Source organism: Chanos chanos, chromosome 16 (genome assembly GCF_902362185.1).
Source record: "Chanos chanos chromosome 16, fChaCha1.1, whole genome shotgun sequence".
Taxonomy (NCBI): Eukaryota; Metazoa; Chordata; class Actinopteri; order Gonorynchiformes; family Chanidae; genus Chanos; species Chanos chanos.
Genome location: NC_044510.1, coordinates 2,393,946 through 2,420,017, shown reverse-complemented (window position 1 = coordinate 2,420,017; position 26,072 = coordinate 2,393,946). Strand labels below are relative to the sequence as shown.

General features: G+C 42.0%; 1 protein-coding gene across 3 annotated transcripts; it reads left to right on the top strand.

Moving 5' to 3' along the window:
• The first annotated feature begins 1,490 nt into the window (after positions 1 to 1,490).
• Positions 1,491 to 26,071, top strand: shroom1 (shroom family member 1). Of its 3 annotated transcripts, none has more exons than XM_030793706.1 (10): positions 1,491 to 1,660; positions 10,239 to 10,338; positions 10,486 to 10,577; positions 16,495 to 19,234; positions 19,361 to 19,404; positions 19,646 to 20,212; positions 20,336 to 20,938; positions 21,267 to 21,393; positions 22,213 to 22,485; positions 23,280 to 26,071. In XM_030793706.1, exons 4-10 carry the CDS (start codon positions 16,673 to 16,675, stop codon positions 23,532 to 23,534), a joined length of 4,431 nt encoding a protein of 1,476 aa, XP_030649566.1. In that variant the 5' UTR covers positions 1,491 to 1,660; positions 10,239 to 10,338; positions 10,486 to 10,577; positions 16,495 to 16,672; the 3' UTR covers positions 23,535 to 26,071. The 3 variants fall into 3 exon arrangements, with proteins under 3 accessions (XP_030649566.1, XP_030649565.1, XP_030649567.1); XM_030793705.1 differs by having other exon boundaries at positions 1,491 to 1,672; XM_030793707.1 differs by lacking the exons at positions 10,239 to 10,338; positions 10,486 to 10,577 and having other exon boundaries at positions 1,491 to 1,672.
• The last annotated feature ends 1 nt before the right edge of the window (position 26,072 follows it).

The window sequence follows — 26,072 nt, the reverse complement described above, 5'->3', positions numbered from 1 at the left end:
TGATCTGTTAAAATGTTGTTATAATAAGATGTATTGTGTTCAGCAGAAGGAACATGTTTCTAATTACATTACGTTGCTAATTCATTTTTTAGGTAGTTTATTGAAGCCTAATTTGTGTTGTCCCCTTGAGACAAGAGTGTTTTTTTTTCTTTTATATGTTTAGTACTTCTGGGTGTTTACATGTTTCATAATTGTTTTGTAATTCCTAAAACGAGGCCTCTCAAAACAGTTAAAGGCAGTTCAAACTCCCGAGAAGTTTCACAGTATTTCAGAAGAGATTTACCAGAGAGATCTACGTCAATATATAAAAAGGATGCAATATGATTTAAGACTTAAAGGTACTCCCTATGAATTTCATTATCCAAACTTGTCATAAGTTGTAATTTAAAAAAAAAAACAAAAACAAAAAAAAATTGTGGACTGAGTATTACTGAATACTAAGGGGTTTTCTGAGTCTGTTGTGAATATTCTTTGTATTTTGCTGTATCAAGAATAAAATATATATATGATTATAGAATCTTTAGTTTTTCTCCTGTTTTGTATTGGTATTTAAAATGTACCATGGCTGTATACTGTTGATACATGTACTGTATAGCACGTTTGCATCTGTTATGTTATTTTGTCATGTACTGCGACACGGCTGTACTCCTTCAGCATCGCAATGGGATATCAGCTATACTCGCAGTGTCATGGCAGTTTTAACTCAAAAAAAAAAAAAGATTATATATCGCTATGCAAAGCTAGAAGACTGTCTTATCTTGTAATTTAGTTCACTATCTGTGACAGGTTAATAAACCTCACACGCGTCTTGTGTGGTTTTAAGAGGATGCCCGAAGGAGCCAAGCAGTATGAACCCAAAGGAGTCCGCGCTCTTGAAAGATTCTTAAACTTCAGTAAACATCGTGGTACTGTGAACTCATTCACCACTTCTTTACAAACATGTGAAGGTTTGCGTCATTGTAGTTGGGATTATTTTTGTAATTTATTTGCTGAAATAACTTAAGATGTAAACGTGTCGTTTTCATGCACAACGACAAATTACAGAAAACAAAACATGCTGAGGAATAACGTTGACTTTTGTTCAGTTGTCAGGCTGAGCGACAGATAAATATTTACACGTCTAAAATGTTTACAGTGAACAAATGACTCGGTCCGTTGCTTATTAATCTGGTTCAAAACCTTTACGCGTGACGTCGATGTCCAGGTTCAAAGACAAAAACACTTTCACTTCAGTGTTCTGAGGTATACAGTATAATCAATGAATCAGACGACACATTGCACAATGTATTGACTCCTACTATTGTACCTTAGAACATACCACACACATCCGTGAGCAACTGCACCGCACAGCTCACTGAGGAGGGGGAACAATGACCCCCGTTTACACAGATCTCACCTAGTCAACTGGACAGAGTTAACTCCGCCCATTACTTTGCTCATTGGTTTATTCCGAGAGCTACCTCCGCGAGTTCACTTGTTTTTTTGGTGAGCGATATGAAATTGAATAAGGTGGACGTGCCATCCTTTTGGCCTTCTAAAAGACTGTAAGAGGAACGTTTATTTTCCAGAAGGTCCCTTCTGACAATGAAGATACCAATAGAGCAATGATGATGTACGCCTGAACTCCAGGGCAACACCGGGAGCAAAACTTCATTTCACGGTAATTGAAGAGGTAGGCTGTGTTCGTGATGTCTATATTGTGGTTTAGGTATCGCTGACTGCGCGCTCTGATCACGAGAGAGTTTCGGTCGTCAACGGCTGATTTAGACAGGTGTCAATCATGTGCCCAACTAATACTAACGAATTCTACGATACGAAGCAGATTGTTGTAGACTAGGTTAATGTTTTAAAGTTGTTAACATTATACCCGTGTTTAGTTCTGTAAAAGAACTTAAAACTAAACCTTTGTCTCACAGTAGTGGCATAACACACACCGTGCTCCGTCGGAATAGTTTTACCAAGTGACCAGTTATACAAGTGGCCTAACAGTGTGCCAAAAATGTGTACTTGGCTCGCTTCAACGCAATGTTAAATCGACATAAGTGAATTAATCTGTCAAACTTGCTGTAAAACATAGATCCTATTAAACAGATATTGCACCTTCTGGAAGGTTGGCAGGTACGTATTTGTGGTCATTTTTTAATAACAAAAAGAAAAAAAAGCAACAATGAACCTGTGTAGTCTCACTTGCGATACAACTTCAGTATTTATACGACTGAACTAAAGTAGGCTTAAAGCTAGCCTACAAGTAAATTTCATGCTTGAACAGAAGAGTTCCCGCATGCTGAGTGTTTGTAATGTCATGTGCCCTCAGCTTTTTCACTGAACAGGTTTTGTAATAGGTTTTACACAGCATTTGCAATACCAGCTGTTTATTGCCCACGAAGGAATGCCGTTACCATAGAGTTTACTGAATAATTTAAAGATCCGCTTACGACTTGACGACATTCGCATGTTTAATTTAAAGAAGAGACAGATGACAATATTACCGCACATTGTCCGGAAGAAACCGGACACTAGGCTTTTGCCCAAGCGCTGTAACCGAAGAGCTCATTTTGTTAGGCACTGCCTCCCTGCGTTTGTCACCAGCCGGGGACAAGGCAAAGCCACGGGTCTAGCGGAGGACACGCACGCATATATCCGCAAGAGAAGGGCTACACAGACACACACATAATCACAAATTACCGCTGTCATCAGAATTGTCACACACGCTTGCAGTCATTATCAGCACAAATAAGCTGAGTTTGAGGACTTTTAACAGATATGATGCCAACAGTGTTGTTCATCGTCAGTGTAGCATTCCTCCCTAGTCACACAATTTACCACAGTATCAACCACCATGCAAATCTGCCAGTCACTCGTCCTTTATTCCATTTGTTAACCAAGTCACACCCAAATAACAACGCACACACACTTGTTGCACCTCATAAACACATTTTCTCTCACACTGCTGGTCTCTCTTTTTTAACCCAAATTTGGGATGTCCAGTTACCTGAGAGACACAGTCTGTTTACAGCTATGTCAGCTATGTGGTCTTCATTGATGGCATAGGACAGAAGGCATAAAACAGAACTTGGAATCACGACAGCTGAACAGGATGCCAAAACAACATGGAACACACATTCATCAGAGCGGTCATGGGCAGTAGTTCTCCAGTGCTCAGACTCATTTACCCATAACTTCAGCTATTATAGGAGAGGTGACGAAACTGATTTCAGGTCAGTGTCAAGCAGCGACATCTGTAAAGCACCTCATTTGTAGTCCTAGTGTGGTTTTGCCTCCATTGTTTTTTTTTTATTGGGCTTAGAGAAAAACAGTCTCAGAATTTAGATTATTCCACGCTTCGTTTACCACATTCACAAACCAGTGGAACGAGGCCGCGTCGCCAAGTGGGCCGTGGACTCGGAATTCTTGTATATCACGCACTGAAACAAAATGATGCAAACAACAGAAATTGTCGGAGGCCAAGCGTAGGTAACTCAATCTCTTAATATTGTACCTGAGCTCTCTCAGCTGAAAAATATTATCAGCCTCACCAGAAAACGATTAGTACTAGCACCATATTAAAGGGGGTGTGTGTTTCATCCCTGCCTGCAGCTACATTTAACTGCGAAACAGTACTCTCGACTGTATTTTAGAACACCGTGACAGTTCTGTCCAATGAACACCCTGATTTTCAGATTAGGGTTACACGACTGTTTTACATGACAGTTTCAGCTTGGTCTAAAACTGCTATGTCATTTCCTGTTCAACCAGCTCTTCCAATCTGTCTGCTCAGCCTGTTCACGCGTTTATCTTTTCCTCCCTTTCATATTCCCCTGTACTGAGAACAGGCTTTGTGGTTTATATGAAAGCCATTGTTCAGATTTGTGCTGTATTTGTTCATGGTCATGGGTAAGAAACATGGTAAACAACAGACTCGTCGAAAAGAACCGTGCGCTTGAAGCTTTTAACTCATATGTTTGGCGAGATAGGCCAAATGGTACGGAAATGGTTCTAAATGGCTTTCAATATCAATGTATTTTTTTTTTTTTTTTTGTTAATCTGCATTCCATTATCAACAAAGTTTTATCTAAGCACTCTTAGAGGGCCTTGGAATGGGAGAGTAAAGAGACTTTTGCTCATTAAACTGCACCTGGGTCCTCTGATCTGCATTGCTTCGTTCAGCTTGATCTGCAGTGGAATTTCATGAGCCAATCATGCGTGACCGTGATTAGACGGAATTTTCTTAGGTCGGAGATGTTTGGCTGTGGCAGGCACCGGGAAAGGTGTGAGAGTGCTGAAACCGTAGAATGGAGCAGAAGGTTTCCGTACCACGGAGCAAACGACAAAGGCGAAATACATACAGTAATGTGAGATGTCCTGCATTCCAAACATTCCTGGTGGTGTTGCCTTATGGGTAATCTTCTTTGGTTCTTGAGAGAAAATGTAGGCCCACCATGACTTTCTCCTATCTAGGGGGAGTCTCTCCTCTGCAGATTTACTAGCTAGCCCTCCAAGTCTTCCTTTGTTTATGTTATCAGACAGTTTGTCTGAGTTATCAGACTGTTGGGTGCCTTTATGAAGGATATACTGCTTTCTGATAATAATAATATAAAAAAGATACACAACTGGAGTTTTCTGTTTGTTTGCAGAGCTAAATTTACAGAATTCTTGGATCTCATGTGGGTTTCTGTGACAGTTTATCTACTGTCAAAATCTCACCACCATCTCTAAACAGAGTTATTCTGAATGCAGGCAATGATTAAGCAAGGTTAGTTTGGCCTTGCATGCTACCTTTGTGCAAAAGAATACATCGGGATTACGATTAGACCTTGGCCTAAGCCTAATCTAAACCGTCACAAACAAATTCATTAACCAGATTTCATGATGCAGATTCTGTGTTACAGTGAAGAACTAGGACTGCATCATGAAACAAAGAGAAAGAATGAGAAAACTAGAGGCCTGGAAATTTAGCTCACTGCTCTTCTCTCCATTCACCGAGGCTGGTACACCATTTTGTACCAAAAAAGTACAGAACCTTGAGGCGGTCTTAGTTCTCTGCATTTTTCTGTGAATTCTTGGCCTTGGACATAATTAACCTGCACAGTCTGTGCGTGCTAACCTCTCCCCAAAGCCTAAGTGTTTTTGACCCAGTCGTGTCTGATGAGAAGGTGCGCGTGATGATCTAGGATGGCCGAGGCAAAAGGAATGCAGTGAGCATATGAACTCATGGAAGAGGTATTTACTGTGTGCTCACACAAATGAACCATGGAGTTATCACAGTTACAGTTCAGGCTCTGTTTTAAACATTCTTTCTTTCTTTCTTTCTTTCTTTCTTTCTTTCTTTCTTTCTTTCTTTCTTTCTCTCTCCCTCTCTCTCTCTTTCTTTCTTTCTTTCTTTCTTTCTTTCCAAAAGTCAGTCTATAGTAGACCATTGAACTGTTTGGTTGCACTTTATGAAAATAGGTCCACTGCAGTAATGGTGGTATGCTTCAAACATAATCTCAGATCAGCATATTTTTGTCGTTTAAATTCACAGCAACATGCTGGTCAGAAAACCTGTTGAGTCCATCCATCATAATGACTGAGAATGGTTGTAGTCTTTTAGTTTATTCATTTATTTATTTTATTTTATTTCTGCTGCTTCATCTTCCTCAAATTCAAACGAGGCTTTATTTTTCACGCCCTCCCTTACCCTCCTTCCCTCGTTTCATTCTGGGTGCTGTGACAGAGTAAAGTTTAATCGCTTTGTGTTTTGTTTCAGCAACTATTCCTTCTCTCTCTCTCTCTCTCTCTCTCTCTGTCCTTCTCTACCCCCTCTCTCTTTCTCTCTGTCTCTGTCTGTCCCTCTCTACCCCCCCCTCGCCCCCCCCCCCCCCTCTCTCTCCCTTCCAAAGGGTAGCTACTTGTATTACTTTACTCTGAGGGCTTCTTAGAGAACCAGGCCAGAGTCATGAAAGGGATCAGAATGGAACTAATGAGAACTAAGACACGCTTGACGTTTGTCCCCTCAGGATAATGATCTCCGGGTCTGTAATTGCTACTATTATCTCGTGCAGGCGTGCACATTTTACCTGTTAAACCTTTGTAGGCATGTCAGCAGTCTGTGTTTAAAAAAAGACCAGTCACTTTGAAAACCTCTTTTTGGTGCTTCATTCAAGCTGCTGGTGAAAAACTCTTAGTTGTTGGAGAGTTTTATAATTCTTAAAATGAAAAAGAATCAAGAGAGATGGAAGAAACACCCCTCTGACAAAATGGAGAGAGAAAAACAACACCACCACAGTGGAACAGATTTCTATCTATAGTCTGTAATAACACGAGCAAAGAAATGTGCTATGATTGACCAAAAATGAGTGGGTTCTCTAATGGATACTGTTATGTTTAGATATTCTTAGTCTGCACTCTCGAGGTTTTAGGGGGTATAGTTAACATGTGAGGGGTATAACCGACTTTGGTGTTGATGCATTTTGCTTTAAGGGAGAGATCTGGCTTTTTTTCTGACATATTAGCCTAATGTAACCCTCACCATGGTGTCTGTCAGTACCTCAGTCATTTTTTTCCTGTAACACTATTGGGGTTTTTTTTTTTTTTGTGTCTCTCTCCAAACCCCTCATTTTTTGTAACAGGCTAAAACAGGCACAAAATCACATTGATTTAATGGGCCCATGTGTCCATGCACCATATCATACACTTTATAAGGGAAGCACCAAGAGAAAGGGCTCTTTTTTAGAAACCCTGTTTATGGTTTCTAAATAGTTTTGTTTAGACATCTCACAGAATCTTGCAGCTGAAGGTTTGTTGTTGTTGTAATGTCACATGAGTGAGTTTCGTGAGAGTAACAGATTTCTTTTACCCTCATGAAACTCGCGGGCAGTTGCGACCAGTGTTTATGAACGAAGTGAGTGTAAGATCGTTGAATTAGTTGTTGGTCAGGCCACATGGTATATGTGTTCGTTAATGAGACATCTTGCCAATATTGTGATTCTTATTCAAGAACAGTGGCAATTCAGATTTATGCTGCTGTCGGATTTTAAACGCTCCATAAGCTAAAAAGGTTAGCTCTGTGGAGGTTGACAGTCGACCACACCGATTATTGCAGAACCGTGTGGACGGAGAGAGGGGTTGTTTTGCAATTCAAATTCGACACTGGACTATGCAAACCTACCCCAGCATGTACTAGCATTGCCCCTGTCTTTCCCCCCACTGGTAAAACAGAGAGCGTATTGTGATAAATCAAAAGGGGGATGGATAGGTCTGTGATGCACAGCAAATCTCTGTGGCATCACGGTTTGTAACGTCTACTGGATTCATGCTAACTACAGTGAGACAGTGTAGTTATGCCTAGTGTTTTTTTTGATGTGGCTAATGTGGTTATTGAAAAGACAGGTTTTGCTGAGTTTATACCAGATCTGATGATGCCAGCCTGAGATTAAAGAGGGACCCAACACAATCACTGACTGAGAGAATTGAATCAACATGCACTCTGGACACAGCTGTTAATCAGTAACCTAAAAATCCGCAGAATAAAAAAAATATATGTATGTTTCCATGGTTGGGTATTTACCCATGTAAATGGGTGAGTGTTTACAAAGGCCGGGAAGTGTTAGCTGGCACAGATGTGAGGCACTTAAAGCGGAGAAGTGTGAAGCAGACATCCGCCTTCCCCACTTTCACCCTGTTCAATTCATGAAAAAGTCTAAAATCGTACGTTTCTGTGAAAAGTTCATGTTAAATGAACCCGAGTAACCTTCACGAGTCTCAATGACTTTTCAGTGACGCCAAGCGTTCACCGTGCTAGCATTTCTCTGCCTCTGGAGGCCTGTCACTGCTGTGTCTCATGTGTCTCCAAACGGATGAAGACACTGTTGAACAGAACGTAAAGCTTATACCGTTCATTTTATACAGTTAATTTTGAAGTTTCTCGTTCAGTGTAGAGTCTTTTGGTCAAGGAGCCCTTGGGGCAAACATTCATTAACGTTCCAACATTTGAATAAGACAGAAAAGGGGGAATGTGTTTTGTTTCCACGTTTTACCGCTTATGCCTTTCAGTGTGACTGACGCCAGTCTGTTTGGCACAAATCCTCTGCTTCCGTCCTCTGGGGCAAACCTAACGGTGCGGCGCTGTAAGACCGGCCAGGCTCGTTATGACCGTGTTGGGTGTGAACGTCCAGCCCTTGGGTGGAATGGACCATCCACCCCTGGCTCTCTTCATGTGCAGGACCCACCTGTGACTGTTTGGGAGGGAAAGAGTTCTAAATCCCAGGAGTGACCAATCAGTACAGAGCTTGCACGTTGTAGCTTTGACCAGAGACAACGTGTACTTGTTGCCTTAAGGGTGAATCACTTGCTGAGAGTGGGACATTTTGTGCAATGATCTTGGGTGATAGCGAGAACACCTGCTTGTCTGATGGAAGAGATCTGTCCTGCTCTGAAACGAAACCAGGGGAGACTTCAGTCATTTTGTTCTAAGGAACAGAGTCATATCTTATCATTAGCTGCACATGAACTGCTATGAGTTGGCATTGCTTACATATTTTGAGGGTATGGGGGGTAGAATCTTTGTCAATAAGTACTTTAATCATGGCCGAGTAAGGCACATGCTTTCATTTAATCATTAACGTCGTAAACAATCCATGAACAATCCCTCCAGAGAGACCAACGAGCCATTCCCTAGGCTTGGTTTTTCCTTTTAGCTTTGAGGTGTTATGTAGGATCTTTCATGTTCTTATAAAGACTGATGCCGAAGTGAAAGTTTAGTTTGTGTGTCCATATGTAAAATGTGTTTATAAGAGAAGGCCTATGAGATGTTTGGTTGGGGTTTAACTGGTTTTGTCTGTCCGGCAGTCGCCCTGCTAATGCTCTTTGCTGGGGTGATATTAAGTTCTGGACACGTGTAGGGCCACTCGGAGTGGACTGATTGGCATCTTTAGGTAGTCCTTGTTCTTGGGTTTCTCATACGAATCACAAAACCGTAATTTGCAACTGTTTTCTTTTGGCGGATTAGAAATTATGTAATGAGAAATGAAAATTAAACTTTGTCCTTATGGTTGCGGCAAACTAAAGGTAGACGACACAAACAGTACAGTTTGTGATGCTGGGTTGTTTAGTTCCATGCCTGCAGTATTGGTTCATATTAACCATATAATATTATACATATATATATATATATATATATATATATATATATATATATATATATATATATATATATATATATATATGCATGCATGCATAAAAATAGGCTAATATGAGAATTTGTGAATCGAAGACATTTGTTAATCAAAGACATTTTCAGAGAGAATCATCATACACTACAATACAAACATGATGTATGTGCACAAAAAAAAACCAAAACAAACAAACAAACAAAACACACAAGTCAAATAACATGACCCCCCCCCCCCCCCCCCCCCCCCCCCCCCAAAAAAAAAGGCCCAATAAAAAACAGTAAGAGACCTGTCAGTTTTAGCTGAAGGTTTGTGAATGTACATTATGTTTGTCTTCCCATGGACCCGGGGCAGATAGTGCTTGTGCCAGAGGCATATGACATAACACACGATGTACTGCAGTGTGTTTGCTCTACCTGAGTTAGCTTATCATGCGCATTCCTTTCCCTGTGTAACTACCTAAACAGGCTGTGCACATACCTCATTAGTGAGAGTGCCACGCTGACACACATGTCCTTGCAATGGTACACCACAGCACTGAACACCAAACCAGTGCTGAACGACACCGTCTTTGTTGTTTCGAGACGTTTGGAGTTCTCTCTTTTGACTTAGTGCCACCCCTGAAGCAAGCCAGAGTATGGAATTTGATTACTGAATGTCACTATTGAATGTCGCTTGTTTATTGAACAGATTAATGAATTAAGGATTAAGTATTTATTGAATTTTTTGGTGAAAGTTGTGTTTGACATCTCATTGGCGTGTACCTGTTTTGAGTAGTGTTAATTTAACTTAAACCTCATTGAAATGTCATGATTGTAAGCTGCTCTTGAAAAGGTACTTAGGGAACATTGTGGAAAACAGGGTGCTTAAAAGTTCTACATATCTGACCTTGATCCTTGAAGCCTCGAGCCAAGGAACTGTATAGACTTTTACAAGACTTTTACAAGAATAGCACTTTTTGATCCTTATGATCTTTAAGTCTATTTATATGGGTTCTCACCTTTTCATGTGACAGCAAAAAAACATGCTATGGAATTTCTTCTTTTTTTTTTTTCCCCCCTAATGTCAGTGTCTGTCATTTCTTCTTAGAAAGCTACACCGCCTTCCTGATAAACGACACTCGTCTGAAGTGCTAACGCATCGTTTATTGTTGAAGGCGCTGTCGTTCCCACAGGAACTGCCGTTCAAAGTATGTAATACAGATCAAGCCTTGTGCCTTGTGTTTGCATTGTGAAACCTGTTATTGAATTTCCCTTCAGAGGAGGGAGAAAAAAAAAACCCCTAATGACATCATGGTCTTCTGGCTGTTTTCTTGTCTCTGAATCTTTTGCTTCAGACTCTGGAAAGGCCCCCCCTCCCCAATCTGTGAGAAAGGGAAACTACACCTCCCTCCAGATCTCTCCTTTTTCAGTTCATCAGTGACATTTGGTGAGTATTCAGACGTCTGACATACCCTAGGCCTATTACTGAGACTGTACTTTCCATTCAAGTCGTATTAACCTATAGGCCAATGTGCTCAGTTTTCTTACGAGACTTCAGAGGAACAGGGCGGCCTTTGGTACGCCTCTGGGTACTGTTACTGCATTTGCTCCCACTGCATTTACTGTTGATGGACGCACGAGCAGAGTTTGAAGAAGGCTACCGAAAGGTCTTCGGAATCCATGGAAAACAAGCTGGCATTCAAAAGTGAGACCAGCCCAGTCTTTGAAAATGGGTCATTTCCTTCCCATTTGTCCTGCTCAGCCTGCTATCCACGGGTCCTTTTGTGCTACCTGCCTCCCTTTGTATGGTGTCATTTCACCTGGTGTCTCACAAGGGTCTGACTTTGTTTTTGACCTCAACGCATAGTCCATGGCAGGGGTGAGGCTAACATTACATTCAGTCTGATTGTCAGTTGGCACAGGAATAGCTGCACTTGACCACTAAAATGCCCACTCCTTGCTTTCTTTCTTTCTTTCTTTCTTTCTTTCTTTCTTTCTTTCTGTAAGAATGTTACAGAAATATTAGGTGCAATGCTATTTTGCATTGGAAAGAATGTCCTGGAAAAAAATGTGCTATGAAATGCAGAAACCCCTATAAAAAAACATTGGAAAATGGGTCAAAGCAACGTTGTCTCAGCGATTCGTTGCAGCTGTCTAAATGAGCTCACTGGGTGCACACATTCGACAGTCAGAGTAGGACAGAAGGCCTGAATTATACATCCCCTAGCTACTGGACAAGGTAATGTTTAAGATCATTTTGTCTAATGTACCAGCAGATCCAAGTTTTTTTTTATCTTGAGTAATCTCCTCATGGCTGCCTTTAACGTACCTTTGTCTGTTTGAGGGTGTTCTATTTTAGTTGAATGAAGTTAAACATCGCCTTGCACTTATTCTGATGTCCTCTTACTCCTTAATTACAGCAGTTAACTCCGTGAAGATTAATATTTCAGGAGCCTGTCACAGCCGTACTGTGAGTCCCAGTGGATTTAAACACTGAGATGGGAAGGAGCCTTTTACATCTATTACATTTCCCTTTATTCATGTAACAGACACTTTTATCTAAAGCGACCGTCCAAACAGGCAGAGTCCAAACTGAGCCTGGACTTTCAGCCTTTTCTCGGTACTGTACCTTTTTTAGGCCACTGCCCCACATTCCTCTTTCATGGCACCAGGTTTCAAAGTCTAGCCTTGTTATTTTTTATTAAACACTAAGGTCTGTGCCCCTGTGCTTTACTGCCCTCCCTCTCTCTCTCTCTCTCTCTCTCTCTCTCTCTCTCTGTCTATCGGTCTCTCTCTGTCTGTCTCTTGTCCTCTTTCCCTGTTGCTTTAAATATTTTGTTGACTTGTTTTCTTGACCTCTTTGTTCTACCAAGGGAAACGACTTATGGCTTTCTCCCTGTGTTCTTTTCGATAATGCAGCTTGAGTTTTTGGCTCGTGACTCGTGAATGCGGCCTATGTGAATGTATGGCTGATCACGTATTTTTAACATTAAGACATTGCTAGCACCCCTGAAAACCTGGCTTCTTGACATAAAGCATTATATTTGTCTGGGCCGTGTCTGGGTCAGAGGTCAGAAACTACTTTCATGCACCATGTAATCCAGTCTAGGACTGAATACAAATTCATCAAACCAGGCCAGTGTTTTTTTTTTTTCTTCTTGAATTTTTTTGAGATTTCTTTGACTCGAATCATTCGAATGAATACTCACATGATATGTAGCAGGGTTGTTTTTTTTTTCTTTTTCAATATGGTTGGATTAGCCTACTTTTCTCTCTTTGACTTGGACGTGCCTGTGTTTTATTCTATGCCTTTAATTAGCTTATGAAGTTAAAATCATTTTCATTTGTTTAACGTGAAAGTATGGACTGGGACCATGTGACTGGGAGTTTGGTGTTTAAGAGGATTAGTTGCTCGGTATGACATCAGCGTGGTGGAGAGACCATCCTCTGCTCCAGGTGGTCCAGATCCTGTGACAGAAGTAAGGAGGTTACATTGGTCAAATAGCTGAAACTTAACCAAAGGAATTCTCACCGTCCTTGCATGGAATAAAAAAGACCTCGCTACCCAGGGTTAAACAGCATTGAATGTGCTAGAACAGTGAACTTATGCGCTCTCCCTCTCTCTCACTCTCTCTCTCTCTCTCTCTCTCTCTCTCTCACTCTCACGCTCACTCTCTCTCTTTCTACCAACCTGACATAGTCCAGTTTGGTTTGTGAAAAATACAGTCTCTAATTAGAGGCTAGAGACAACAGTGTGGGTATAGCTGATGTGTAAATAGAGACAGAGGAAACATTTGCTTCATTTGCTGTTGTACTCTTATACCAATTGCAAACTTCTGCAGCTGGACCTAATAGAGGCGACTGTTTTGAGTTTGAGTTTTAGCACTGTGGCAGTAAGCTGCTGTGTCATAGTCTTGACTGTCAAAAATAGCGTTTCTCTTTTCTTTTTTTTTCCCTGTCCGTGTCTGTTCTGAACCTTTGTGAGCCAATCATTCTGCTCACAGGTGAGTGTGACAGGAGCTGAAACATTCGGTGACACTAACAACCCTCTCTGTGAGTGTGGAAGTGTCACACGCCTCTCTCAGAACACATGACCTGTCCCTTTCCATTAGGACACACTGGAACTTACATACAAGTGCTGATTAAACGTGGGCGCGTGGGTGCGGTTTAACCAGTTCTTATTGTAGAGTTCAGACAAGGGAAGGTAATCACCTGCTTGTACTTCCAGATAACACTTGCTAAGAACAACAGCAAAATAAGAATCGTCAGTGAGAGTAACAACAGAGGAATCTTCCTCCAAGATTTTTTAATTAATGTGATGGCCAGAACAATTGGGAAACCACTGGTGTATTTCGTACAAACCAGAGGACACTGCAGAGCGATTGTGACGCATTACGCTAAGATGGCAATAGGAAAATGACTAGGGTTCTTCCTTACCAGCAAGACAGGGTCAGAGTGTATTGTGAGCATCAGCTGTCTGAGGTCTGAAGTTAAGGAGATGGCTGAAGAGTTTTGGCACAGACTTGATTTTTTTTTTCTTTTCTTTCTTTTTTTTTTTTTTGAATGGAGCAGTGACCTTTTTTTGCGGGCAGACTCCAGAGTGACGAAAGCATGAGAGCTAGGGTATCCGGTGTGGTGGTGTGGTGATGGGTGGGTTGAAGGGGGGGGATACCCTATCTTTGTGAAGGGTTTAGGGATCTGGAGAGCCCAGAGAGAATGCCTCTCCCGCTTGGCAGCTTTCCCCGTGTGCAGAGGACCAGGGGAATGAATGCTGCCGGGGCCCTGGTCTTTCTTTGAAGCCAGCCAGGAATGCAAGGCCTTTTTTTTTTTTTTTTTTCGCCCTTCTGTCCTCAGACGCCATTATCAGCAGTGAAATATTCCCTCTGCTGTGCCCATTGTGCGAAGCGGACAGCACAGGCATGCGAGACCGGCCTCTCCACAGGGTTGGTGGGAGGTTGGGGGGGAGTGGGGAGGGAGGGATGGGGGGATGGGGGGGGGGGTGTGGAGGAGGGAGGAGGTGGCACTTGCTAGAGATCCTTTCTTCTCTACGCCTACAACAACAAGGCTCTGTCTACTTCCAGTTTACAAACTTGCAAACCTTCGGCATCAGTGCCTGTGCGGTATGTGTCACTCCCAAACAGGATATCTGACAATCGATTGCTTTTTGCGTTGGAGCTGAAGAGTTCCCAACCATCCACTCTGGTAAGATAACTTTTCTGTTTAGCGCTTTGCTATGGAAGATTGTTCATTCTCTGATGAACTTGGAAAGTCTCGGTGCTGTGAAAGTCTCGGTCATGTGATTTTGTCCAGTGTTGCCTCCACGGGAGCTGGCCCATGTGAGCGTGTTCTGGGAGAGTTTTCTCACTCCGGCTTCTCTTTTTTCCCCCCTCCGCACATTTAGTCACTGGCTCTTGTTACTTTCTCTTCCAGTTGATTACAGCCCTGTGTTAGAGTGTGTGTGTGTTTGTGTGTGTGTGTGTGTGTGTGTGTTGGATTGTTTGGTAGAACAGTCTTCGATGGCGCACATAAAGACCCATGTGTGCCCATTGTGCACATGCAGTATTTGTAATCACGATTCCCATGAGGTCATTCACATATGGAATCTCTCTACTCTGCGGGTGTGTTTTTTCCCCCCCCAATTCACTCTTGATTAATACAGTAGCGTTGCGATGCAGTCTATTCAGAATTACAATCAGTCTAATTAGAATCAGTGGTGATACAGAGGAGCCTCATCTTCTTTTGTGAATTATTCAGTATCGTCATAACTGTTTATTTAAATATTGAATGTTAACATTATGTTGAGAATGATTCGTGTTCTGTGTGGATGAATCTAAGGGCTATTAAACAGCGTGACGCATCACTTGTAATAGTTAAAGTCATTGACCTGGGCTTCTTGCTTTACACTGTGCAGTTTAAGCTGTAAAGAATGAAGCCATCTGTTGACTTCTCTGCTTGCATATTTAAGTCTTCCTAAAGACAGAATCACCCCTCCCAGTAAAACCATGTGAGATGTACAAATGCCAGTGTATCCTTTGTGTGTTTTTTCCCACTTTGCCCATACACCAATACAGTTAACTGACAGTAGTTGACATGTGGTGTAGGTAGTGCCTGTTAATTTATTTATTTACTTAGTTGGTTTTGCATCTATCGATGCACTTTGTTAATCATATTACCAAACCATTTATATGTCTTAATGGCTGTGGATGGGTTTATGATTTAAGTACTTGGATACAGGCTTTTGAAGGTAACGTCTCAAACACGTTTGTGTGTTTCATATGTTTTAGTCATCCACATGCAGATTTCTCATGGTTTTTGCTGCATAGTCTGCTCATTGCTAATGCATGTAGAGCACATAAGCAGCATGTAATCCATTCCAGAATTTTCACATGATTAATAAACTGGGTTAACATACCATTCCATTTATGAACACTTTTACATACGCACGTGCATTACAGTTTGTCGAGACAGATTTATGTCGTACAGCATTTTCTACTGATCTCAAAGAACATAATGATATTTTCAATTACAGTTCAGATTTGTTAGCTTCTCTGCCAGCACAGGATGAAGAATAGCCTACTTGAAGCATTGCTAATGCGCAAAGAAAGAGGACTGTAAGCTGTTCTGTACTGTAGCCGAACTGCTCTAGGGTAATGAATTGAATCCTTTTAGCGCTGACTGCTGACTTGTAATTTGCAAAATGTTTGTTAATGTAGCAAAGAGTATTTGTTTTTTCTTACAGGATTTCAGTATGCATTTTTAAAACACCAGTAAATATCTATATACATACATATTGTATGTATATACATACATACATATATACATACATATATATATATATATATATATATATATATATATATATATATATATATATATATATATATATATATATATATACACACACACACACACACACACACACATATTGCTCCTGAAACTGTTGTATGGCCAATTTTTTGTATGAATCAATCAAACGTGAAAATTTGGAATTTCTGGAGATATTTTAATGCTTGAAGATAGAAGGAATGCTGAATGTTGCTATTGGTTACTGGATTGTGTTGCGTGATTATTTAATGTCCTTGCCCTTGAAGATATGCGTTGATGGAAATCAAAACAAACATACTGTTTTTAGTCAACATAGATACCCTGAGAGTGCTCTGTGCATGCCTCAATTACCCAGTGATGACTATCTGCAAACAGTTAACATGGAGGAACTATTAAATGGATGATGTTGGAGTTGTTCCACCAACATACCAGAAAATAAATTAAACATGCTTATTTTTCTAGGAAAGTTTCAGTCAGATAACATAACTTCTAACGCTCTTTTCTTTTCTTTTCTTTTCTTCTCTTTTTTTCATTTGTAGGTGCTACTGGACTCATGTTATAGAAGCAATGCCTCTTGCTCTTGCATTAATTTTCATAACCGACACAGAGAAAAAAACAGAAAGATGCCCAGAGTGAAGAGGAAAAACTGAGAGATTGAGAGACTGAGCTCTGTGTACGTTATTTCATCTTGGTCCATGATTTCATTGACCTGTCCAGATGGATTCTTTCAACTTTTACTTTGAGAGAATGAGCAGTCTTGATCTACATCATCTCAGTCTTCCTGTTAGTCGACTTTCACCGGCAAAATCCACAAGCAGCATAGACCAGTACTCTCACCACCACGGAAAGGGAGACTCTGCATACAGCTCTTTCTCTGGAGGCTCCACTGCCCCTGACTACCCTTCTCCATTCCCCTCTGATGAGCTTCAACCACACAGCTTTCACTATGCAGACCTGAAGTACGTGAAGGCTGTATACAATCCAAACGTCATTGACTCAGACTCAAGCATTGACAAGCTGTATCGTTCCATGGAGGCCATTTCACAGCACTACCGTCAGGATAACAGCAATGACTGTCTTAGTAGGCAGGATCCTCCTCCGTCCACTCCTGCACACCCAACACCACCACCTCCCCCTGCCCGTCTTGACAGTTTCATTACCATCAGGAACCTCGAGAACTCACGGGTACGGCAGAGTCCCGAGGGACAGGTTGCAGATTTGCCCTACCTGAGGTCGCAGGTGGCTGATTCCAGTGCCTCCAGTTCTAGGCCCGATTCCGGCCGTGGTCATCGGATCTTTCAGCAGTTTCAGAGGGACCAACTGAACCGGAACGTTGCGGATAAGACGCCTGAGCCGCAGAAGTCAGCAAGTGTCCTAAGCCGATTTCCTCCCCGTGCAAGTCAGCCCGGGCACCCACGGCTGCAGCAGCAGCAGGTCATAGCTGGCCAGTCTGAGAATCTGCGGAAAAGGGCTCATACAATTCATGGGCACCCTGAGCAACAATGTGCCATCAACTCCTGGCATCCAGCTAGTAACACGATCAATGGAAATATCCAGCACAAAGGACCGTTCTATTTTGTTACTGGCACATACAAGTCACCCGAGTGTAACGCCAAACAAACTGAACGTCCTTCAGAAGACTTTACAGTTGAGCACCGCAGTCCAGCTGAAAGAGAACAATGCCGCAGCGTGATGGATAACATGGTTGTGGGTGGCCAGCACAAAAGGCAGAACAGTCGTGATGTCTATAATGAGCAGGATGAAGCCTTGAGTATGAAAAGCCAAGATGAAAATCATCCTAGAGATAGTGAATATAATCATGCTTACAATTCAGAGAACATCTATGGCATGGAACAGAGCCAGAAGGTCACGAATCGGGAAATTGGCAGATATCACACCACAAGTCACCCTATCTTCTACTGTGGCCCAGAGGAGAGTGTTCCTTCTCCACCATCCAATATGCTTGATCAAGCTAATATGTCCACAGTATCTGTAAAGGACCAGACCGTTCACCAGAAAAAAGATGATCAGCTTAGGAGGAATAAGAAAGAGCCTTTTGGAGAACTGTCCTGTGAGAAGATCAACAAGGAGACCACTCCACTGTTGTATCATCTCACTGGTGCCAACAGAGCTGCACTCATGAACACGTTCAAGAATCGTAGCGAGCCTGGTAAGGAGTTCAAGAACACAGAGTGGACCAAAAGCAACCACCAGAAAGGAGGAAAAGAAGACTCCAGTTCCATAGGTTCTAGCACTGACTCACAGCACAGTGCAATATCCAAGGAGGGGATGCCAGGGATGCTTTCTGACACCTGCAACACATTGGACGATTCCTTCAAAAAATATTACAAAGAGAAGTTAAAGGATGCCCAGTGCAAAGTTTTAAGAGAAACCTCATTTAAAAGGAAGGACCTGCAGGTCTCCTGTTCTCAAAGGGTCAAGCACTGTCTTCAACAGAGGCCTTCAGTCCTACCCACTGTATCCCAGGAGACGCAGCTCTCTTTGGAGGACTCCGGCCCTTCCCAGTACATCTCTCCAGGGATGGACAAGGAGAATGTGATGGAAATCACAAAAGATTGTTTCGGCGAGATTGAGGAAAGGATTGAAAGAGAAATCCAAAATGTGGCCCAACCACAGGTAGCGCGTATAGGGGGCAGGAAACGACTAACTGCAGAGCAGAAGAAACTGTCCAACTCTGAGCCTGAGAAACTTCATCACCTGGCTGATGGGATCTCTCATGCGACCTGCCACTCACTTGACAACGAGACGGAAGGTCAAACCACAGAAGATACACAGGGCCTGGTCGCTGCCAGGAGGAAGGTGTTTGAAATGCGGGGTCGTGCTTTGTCTGCCTCCAGCATATCAAAGACTTCCCTCAAGCATCTCCAGCACAAGGCCTTGGTAGCTTATATGGAACGAAAAACAGGTAACAAAGGTGCAGAGTCCCAGCAACCTATTCCACAGGTACCCAGCCAGAGGCACTCTACTGCTGGAAGACCGTTAGATTTCGGATCAAGGGCTCAGCCTAACAATATGGGCTCCAAAAAGAAACAGCATAGACCGCTCTCGGCGGGTCGCATTCTGGATTCATCGATGAGCTCCGTCAGGTATGCTCAGTTCAGCTCTGCTCAACCTAGTGGCCACACCCGTCAGTCCAGCTGGAAGGAGACGCTGCGTCCATATTCAGGGAAGTCTGCGTCAGTTGAGAATCTCCTTGATCAGCCTGAGGCACCAGGTGGCTATCGCGCTCGTTCCACTTCAACTCCCCATACCTTCCAGGTAAAGATGAAAAAGATCATTCCTATTCTTTTTTTTTTTTTTTTTTGTCATTGTGGATTATGCATAAAAGTGCATGTGTAAGTGGACATTTCTTTAAAGAAATGTTGTTGTTTTTTTTTTTACTAGGTCCAGAATAGTACAAGCATTGCTCCAACTTCTCAAATGTCAAGGTGAGGTTTTTTTTTTTTTTTTTTAACTCATTAAATTGACTATAATAATTATGCCCTTCTTGAAGGGGGGTATTAATGACCTGTGTTATCTTGAAAATGGCATTAATCACCTATATTCCACACAGGTTTTCTGTTACACCAAAGTTACACTATAGCGGTAATGCCTATATTTAGGTAAATGTTTAGTTAATGTAAACATTTCTAAAGCATACTTTTTTTTTATTTTTCATATGTTCAAAAGCCACCAGAGGGTCGAAGCAGAAACAGCCGTGCATAAGAGTCATGCTGCATCAGTCCCTGATGAGCGACGCGTGAGGATGGTGAGCCAGAGAGGGAAATCTATGGAGGAACTCGGGGTGACGCGAGTCAGTGAGCCACTGGGTCTCAGTAAGAGCTCTGAACAACTGGACCAGCTTCTGTCCCAGCACACGAGACTGGGGAGAGAGAAGAGAGCGGTCTCAGTTTCCCATGACAACCAGGCTAAAATCCCGGAGCACACCTTCAGGAAACCTTTCCTCAGTCAAGGCTCCACCCCTCTGATAATCAGCTTCGATGATTCCGTTACTGGTCCAAGGAACCACTCTCCATCTCAAGCCACAGGACTGGCACCTTCTACACAGGCCAAGGCCTTGTCCAGTTCTCCAGCCTCCTCCACCTCAGGCTCTGTCCATGGAGACACTGGTGTGGGTTCTCACAATGAACAACCCCCTCCACCAGCACAGGATCAGGAGTATAATGACACAGGCGTCAGATCCATTTCCATGCCCAGTCTGCTGAAAGGTCACAGTGAAGGTGATACAGGAGACAGGTATGTATCACTGCACTGCCCCATGGTGAGAATGTAAATTTATAATTCAGGGGTATTGCAGCAGCTTTAAAGCCAATACCATGACTGATAATATTATAATCTTTTTTTTTTAATTTATTACAGTAAAATTAAGACGGTTGCTCCACCGCAGTCCCCGACAAAGGAATTTTCATCAAAGGATGAGAGCGAGACAGAGAATTCTAACCCTAGTCCTAACCTCAGTGAAGAGGTGTGTCTTAGCCCCGGGGTTACGACCGATCGTAGTCTTTGGGTCTCGCATCCTGAAGCGAATGAGAAGGAGGCTGAGTGTTCACCAGGTCATGATAAGATGGATGTAATGGAAGACAAGATGCCACTGCCTTCCCCTCAGGGCAGTGAGCACCAGAGAGCTCATTCCCACACTGTGCCTGACTTTGATGTTAGCCAGGGCTCTGAAGAGGGAAGGGAAGTCGAGACAAAGGAACCGGAGTTGAATGAAAATCCAGTAGGGGAAGCCGAGGGGATGCAGGTGAATGGTTACAAAGACCAGTCACCATGGGAGGTTCTGGTAGAGGAAGTGTTATCAGCGGACCAGTCACTGGCCCGTGCCCTGCGACCTGTAACCAATCGAAAGACTGCGTTAATGTTGATGGAGCAGCTGTTGTCAGAGGACACTCTCCTCATGGAAGAGCACTATAAGACAAAGCAAACGCAGAAACTCAGCAGTGATGAACAGCCCATAAATAGGTGACTAATGTTCTTTACCTTTTACAGAGAACAGTTGCATAACAAGACACTGAACCATAAACTTTAGGAGGCTGCTTTTATTACTCTTTATCGTAATGGTTGAATTCCGGTTAACAAATTTGTATCATTTAAAAAAAAAAAAAAGACATTCTAAAAAGTGTCTCTATGTAAGTTACACCTCTAATTTACATTCATCAACTTTAATAAGGTAAAGACTTATCTTAAAAGATGCTTAATGTTTTTCACTGGTCAAAATAAAAACTTTGTTCGTCACTGTTCTGCTGTAGCATGTGTACGTGCACTAAAGGACGTCTTTCTTTTTTCCAAGTGCTGAGACGGCCGAAGATGTTGAGAAACCCCCTTGTGCTTTGGATCCGACAGACGAGGGCGTTAGCACGACCCCCCAGGCACAAGACACCAAGTGCTTTTCAAACAGTGACATCACGGAGAAGAAGGTAAGTATTGCTCTTCAGTGCTGCGTGGTACACTCTTCTCTTCTTTTAATATTATTCCTATAGCACAGAAATGTCCCCAACCCCGAAAACCCCTTGAACTGCAATTGTCTATGAGAGAAACTGCTTAAAACGTCCTAAAGTGGGAAAAACCCTTTGTGTGTGGGGGGAAAAAAAAATCAGTAAACTTGTTAGGAAAAGCTATAATATCAGTAAATGTCATGAATAGAGGCAGAGATCAAGATTCACTGAACCATTTCAGTGGTTCACTTTGTCTGATTTCTTTTCACACAAAAGGTATATAAAGTATAAAGGTTTATACCGCAGTGCATTTATGCAGTTTAATGCTTCTTAAATAGTGACTCTTCTTTTTTGAAGTCACTATTCACTAGAGTCACTATTTATGCAAGCAGAGTATACTGATAAATTATACTATATTATGTTATTATAGTGTCCTTAATGTATACGTTACTGACTTGAAACCTTAAGCCCTTGTCCTTAACCAGGTTCTGTAACACCTGTACCTATAATAGAGCATTATGATATGTAAGTGTCACACATGAGTAGATTTGTGAATTGTTAATGACACAACAATCTGCCATTTCTTGTGGTAACATTTCAGCTGGTTCCCACAGTCACTGTATATAACACATCTAGACAACCATCTGTTATCATTCTTGACATTTTTTTCCCCCACACAATTATGGAAATTATGAGTTATTCTTAATTCCTAGGTCCTCACTCTCATTGACAGTTTTCCAATAATTGCTGACTAACGCTTGCTCCTGGTCTGTCCCTTCTCTGTTTCTCTCTGGCGTTCAGAGGCAGCTGATAGCGCGCATCGAAGAACGGCTTCGCTCTCTGGAGGAGAGCCGTTCCTCTCTGCTTGGGGAGGAGGAGGCGAACGGGGCTCGGGGCAACGCCATGGAGGCGCTCGTGCGAGAGCGCTGCGTCCCGGCAGAACACGAGCGTTACATGCTTTTCGTCGGCGACTTGGAGCGCGTGGTGAGCCTGCTGCTCTGCCTGTCGGCCCGTCTGGCCCGGGTACAGAACGCCCTGAGCACCGTGGACGAGCACACGGACGCAGAGGAAAAGGTGAGGAGCACAGGTGTTTGTTTCTCACCGTGCTGTGGTTGTCATTAATGTCTGGGATTTTTTTTTTTTTTCCATTGTGTCTTGAATGCCCAGGACTGGCAAGCGCCCAGTTTCCTCTCACTCTCGTCAGTACTTTTATTGTTACGTGACTGTGCCATTTACAGGGCTCTTTTCCCTTTCTCTTTACTTTCATTTTAATTTGAGCAAGTGACACAAGTCATTATTCGTTTATTGTTAAACTCATAATGGGGTTACAATGTCTTTTTATTTTTAAATATTTTATAATTTCACTTATATTTATCCATTCATACTGCGAAAGCAATGCTTTAATTTAACGTTTGTTGTTAGTTTTTCTGTGGTGACAGAGTTCAAAGTAGAAAGGCAGCTGAACTCTTTGCTTGGTCATAGCCTGTTCTTCTGTGTTGCTGTAATCAGCGCTGCTGGTGTCAACACAGCGTCATCGAAACTGTCCTCCGGTTTCGATGGGTTTGTGTCCCTACTGCCCTCTTGTGACAAATATTTAAGCAGCCCTGTCCTGCTGTTGACCAAACACTGGAGAACTGCGTTGTATTAAGCTCTTCATACAAAGTGCCAAAGATCACACGTACACACACACACACACACACGTACACACACACGCACGTACGCACATGCACACACTCAAACGCACACACACACACACACACACACACACACACACGCAGATAGGTAGATTCATATATATATACATCACTACCAATGCAATACATAAAATGTTATATATTGAGCCATCTGCACTTTTCTCTCAACAATAGCAATCTCTGGACAACCGTCACCGCCTTCTATGTAAGCAACGGGAAGACGCCAAAGACCTGAAGGACAACTTGGACCGACGAGAGCGCGTGGTGTCCACCTTTCTGTCCAAGCACCTGACGGAAAGTCAGTTTCAGGAGTACCGACGCTTCGTCCAGACCAAGGCCTCTCTGCTCATCCGTCAGAAGGATCTGGACGAGAGACGGCAACTGGGAGAGGAACAGCTGGAGGCTTTGCTCAGCAGTCTCTCCTCCTGAACGGAGGCACACGGAGGTCACAGAGTTTCTTCTCCACCCAGTCACACCTGCACCGCTCATTACTCATCTGCCCAGTACAAGTTTGCCTTCCTGCTATAGTTGTGTTTCTGTCGAGGGTTTTCCAGAGTAAACTCCTGTAGTTACAGTTTTTATGCAGATTGTGTCGAACTGACTTTGAAAGCACTGTGTGAAGCTTCAAGCTCAAAGCGTGATTGGGGTTGGATGCTACGGATGTGAAACTTTCTTATCAGCGAAAGGCAAAATAGGATTCCCTTTTTAAAATGACTTATCTCTCACTCAGTCACTCAGCTCAAGTAAAGCAACTCTAAATAAAAACCAAAAAAAGGAAGGATAAAAAAAAGCACTTTGATACTTGACTGCACATTTCTGCTGTACATATCTTACTTTCTAAAAAAAAGAAAAAAAAAAAGAATAGAAAACAGTTTTTGTTAAGCTAAAAAGCACCAAGCCTTTATCTCATCCCATGAAATGTATTTATTTGATTAATGATAAGAAGTAAACGTCCTCACATTGCCATTAGATAGCACAAATATGTAAATGTAGCTTTGTGAGTGTGACTGTTGAGTTGAATTTGTTGAGTTTTGTCATTTCAACGTTGCATATTTCATTTACCAACATCGCAAAACCTACAGGACATGTTCTCAAGGTTATGTCTTGTACAGAAACTGTACAATTTTTATGAATGGATAAGAGTAACAGTGAATTTCACAATGGATTCTTCAAGTCCACCTATGTTTTCATAAGGTTAGCCAGTGGTAATGAATGTTGTGGTTATTTAACAAATGGTTATGAATAACAGTGGATTTTAAAACTCGCTCTCCACCTAGTTATCCGTTTGTTCAGGTAACGCTCCACTCAGATCCTCAGTGAAAAGACTCATGTAATGGTTAATGCAGCAGTTAAAACAAACGTCCGTCAAAGCTTTTGAAAGACTTTCAGGAGACTCTCTCCAAAACTATGAGAGTTATTGGGCAGGGCTGGTCTAACAGATTTTTGGTTTTAAGTTCAAAGACACTGTAATGTGAGCGAGGTCCTTTTTTGCGCGCTCTCTCTCTCTCTTTTTTTTAAATAATACCTATAATAGAGCATTATGATATGTAAGTGTCACACATGAGTAGATTTGTGAATTGTTAATGACACAACAATCTGCCATTTCTTGTGGTAACATTTCAGCTGGTTCCCACAGTCACTGTATATAACACATCTAGACAACCATCTGTCATCATTCTTGACATTTTTTTCCCCACACAATTATGGAAATTATGAGTTACGTGTCATTTTCAATAACTGTTTTACCTCTCTGTAAAAGAAAAAGACACCCACATAATGAGGAGGTACATCTGTTTATCTGGATTAATAATCTATGGTTGTGAATTTTTTAGGGCAGTGTCTTTCCAAATCCCATACGGGGGCCTTTTTTTCAATGTAGCCCCGCTCTAACACCCTTCAATTAACTTATTCATGTTTTCATTAATAGACAAAGTGTACAAGACATGTCGGCAATGGATTAGTGTGATGATTTTCCCTCCACTGGAGCTCCAGGGTTTGGTTTGAAAAAACAGTGCTCTAAGGAATTTGTTTGAGAAAGTTCGCACCCTTTTCCTGTTGTATACAGTGTGTTTGCTTTGTGCACGTTTGATCCTAGATTTTCAGTGTTTCCCATGAGAAAAAATGATCTCGGTTCTGGCCATTGTTCTCAAGATGAATTGTGTTATTTTGCTTCTTAACTGACAGTCAAACAATTTCATAATTGATAAACATCTCAGCACTTAAACTAAGTTGTGCAGTTGTACAACATAACATACAACATATCTTGAATACGCTGTTCCATTACTAAGACAAGTTAGATTAATTCTCTGGGTTTTTTTTTTTTAATTCTTTGGAGATAAGTATCCATTGCCAAGTTGGTTGCTTAAACAAAGGAGTGTTTGTTTTGGCTTTTTGTACAGAGGGCAGCCTCAAAGGTTTGTCCGTGTTTATGCGGCCTCAAGGAATTCCAAAAGCATATGAAAAACCAGCGGTGTTCTCCACAGAAAACACTCTACCACCAACAAAGCTGCACATTTTTGCCTTCAACAGCCCTGGAATGTTTCCTGTTATGTGTATATACATTTACTGTGTAATGTGTCATTTCACACTGGTCTCGGTGTCGTCAAAAGGCGGCGTTCTGTTGTGGTTTCGGATCAGGCTTTGCTATTCCAGGCCCAGCAGTTCCCCTATTCGGACGGACCAAGGAATTATGTAACGGGACTTGAGCCTGTCTGTGAAATTCCATTGTCCTACGAGTTGTTTGAACCACATGTGTCTTCAACGCTTGGTGTTAAATGTTTGCTGTTTGTGATTACGTGCTTTGAGGATCCACTGCTGTTTCTGTTTTTCTTTGTTTGCTACTGCACTGTTGTGCTGTATAACTCTTTTTTTCCTCTTTAGGCACGTGTTACTGTTTGTAATGTTTAAGATATGAATTTCATTTTTTTGTTATAATGTGAATAAATTGCATCCTTCTTTTCTGTCCAG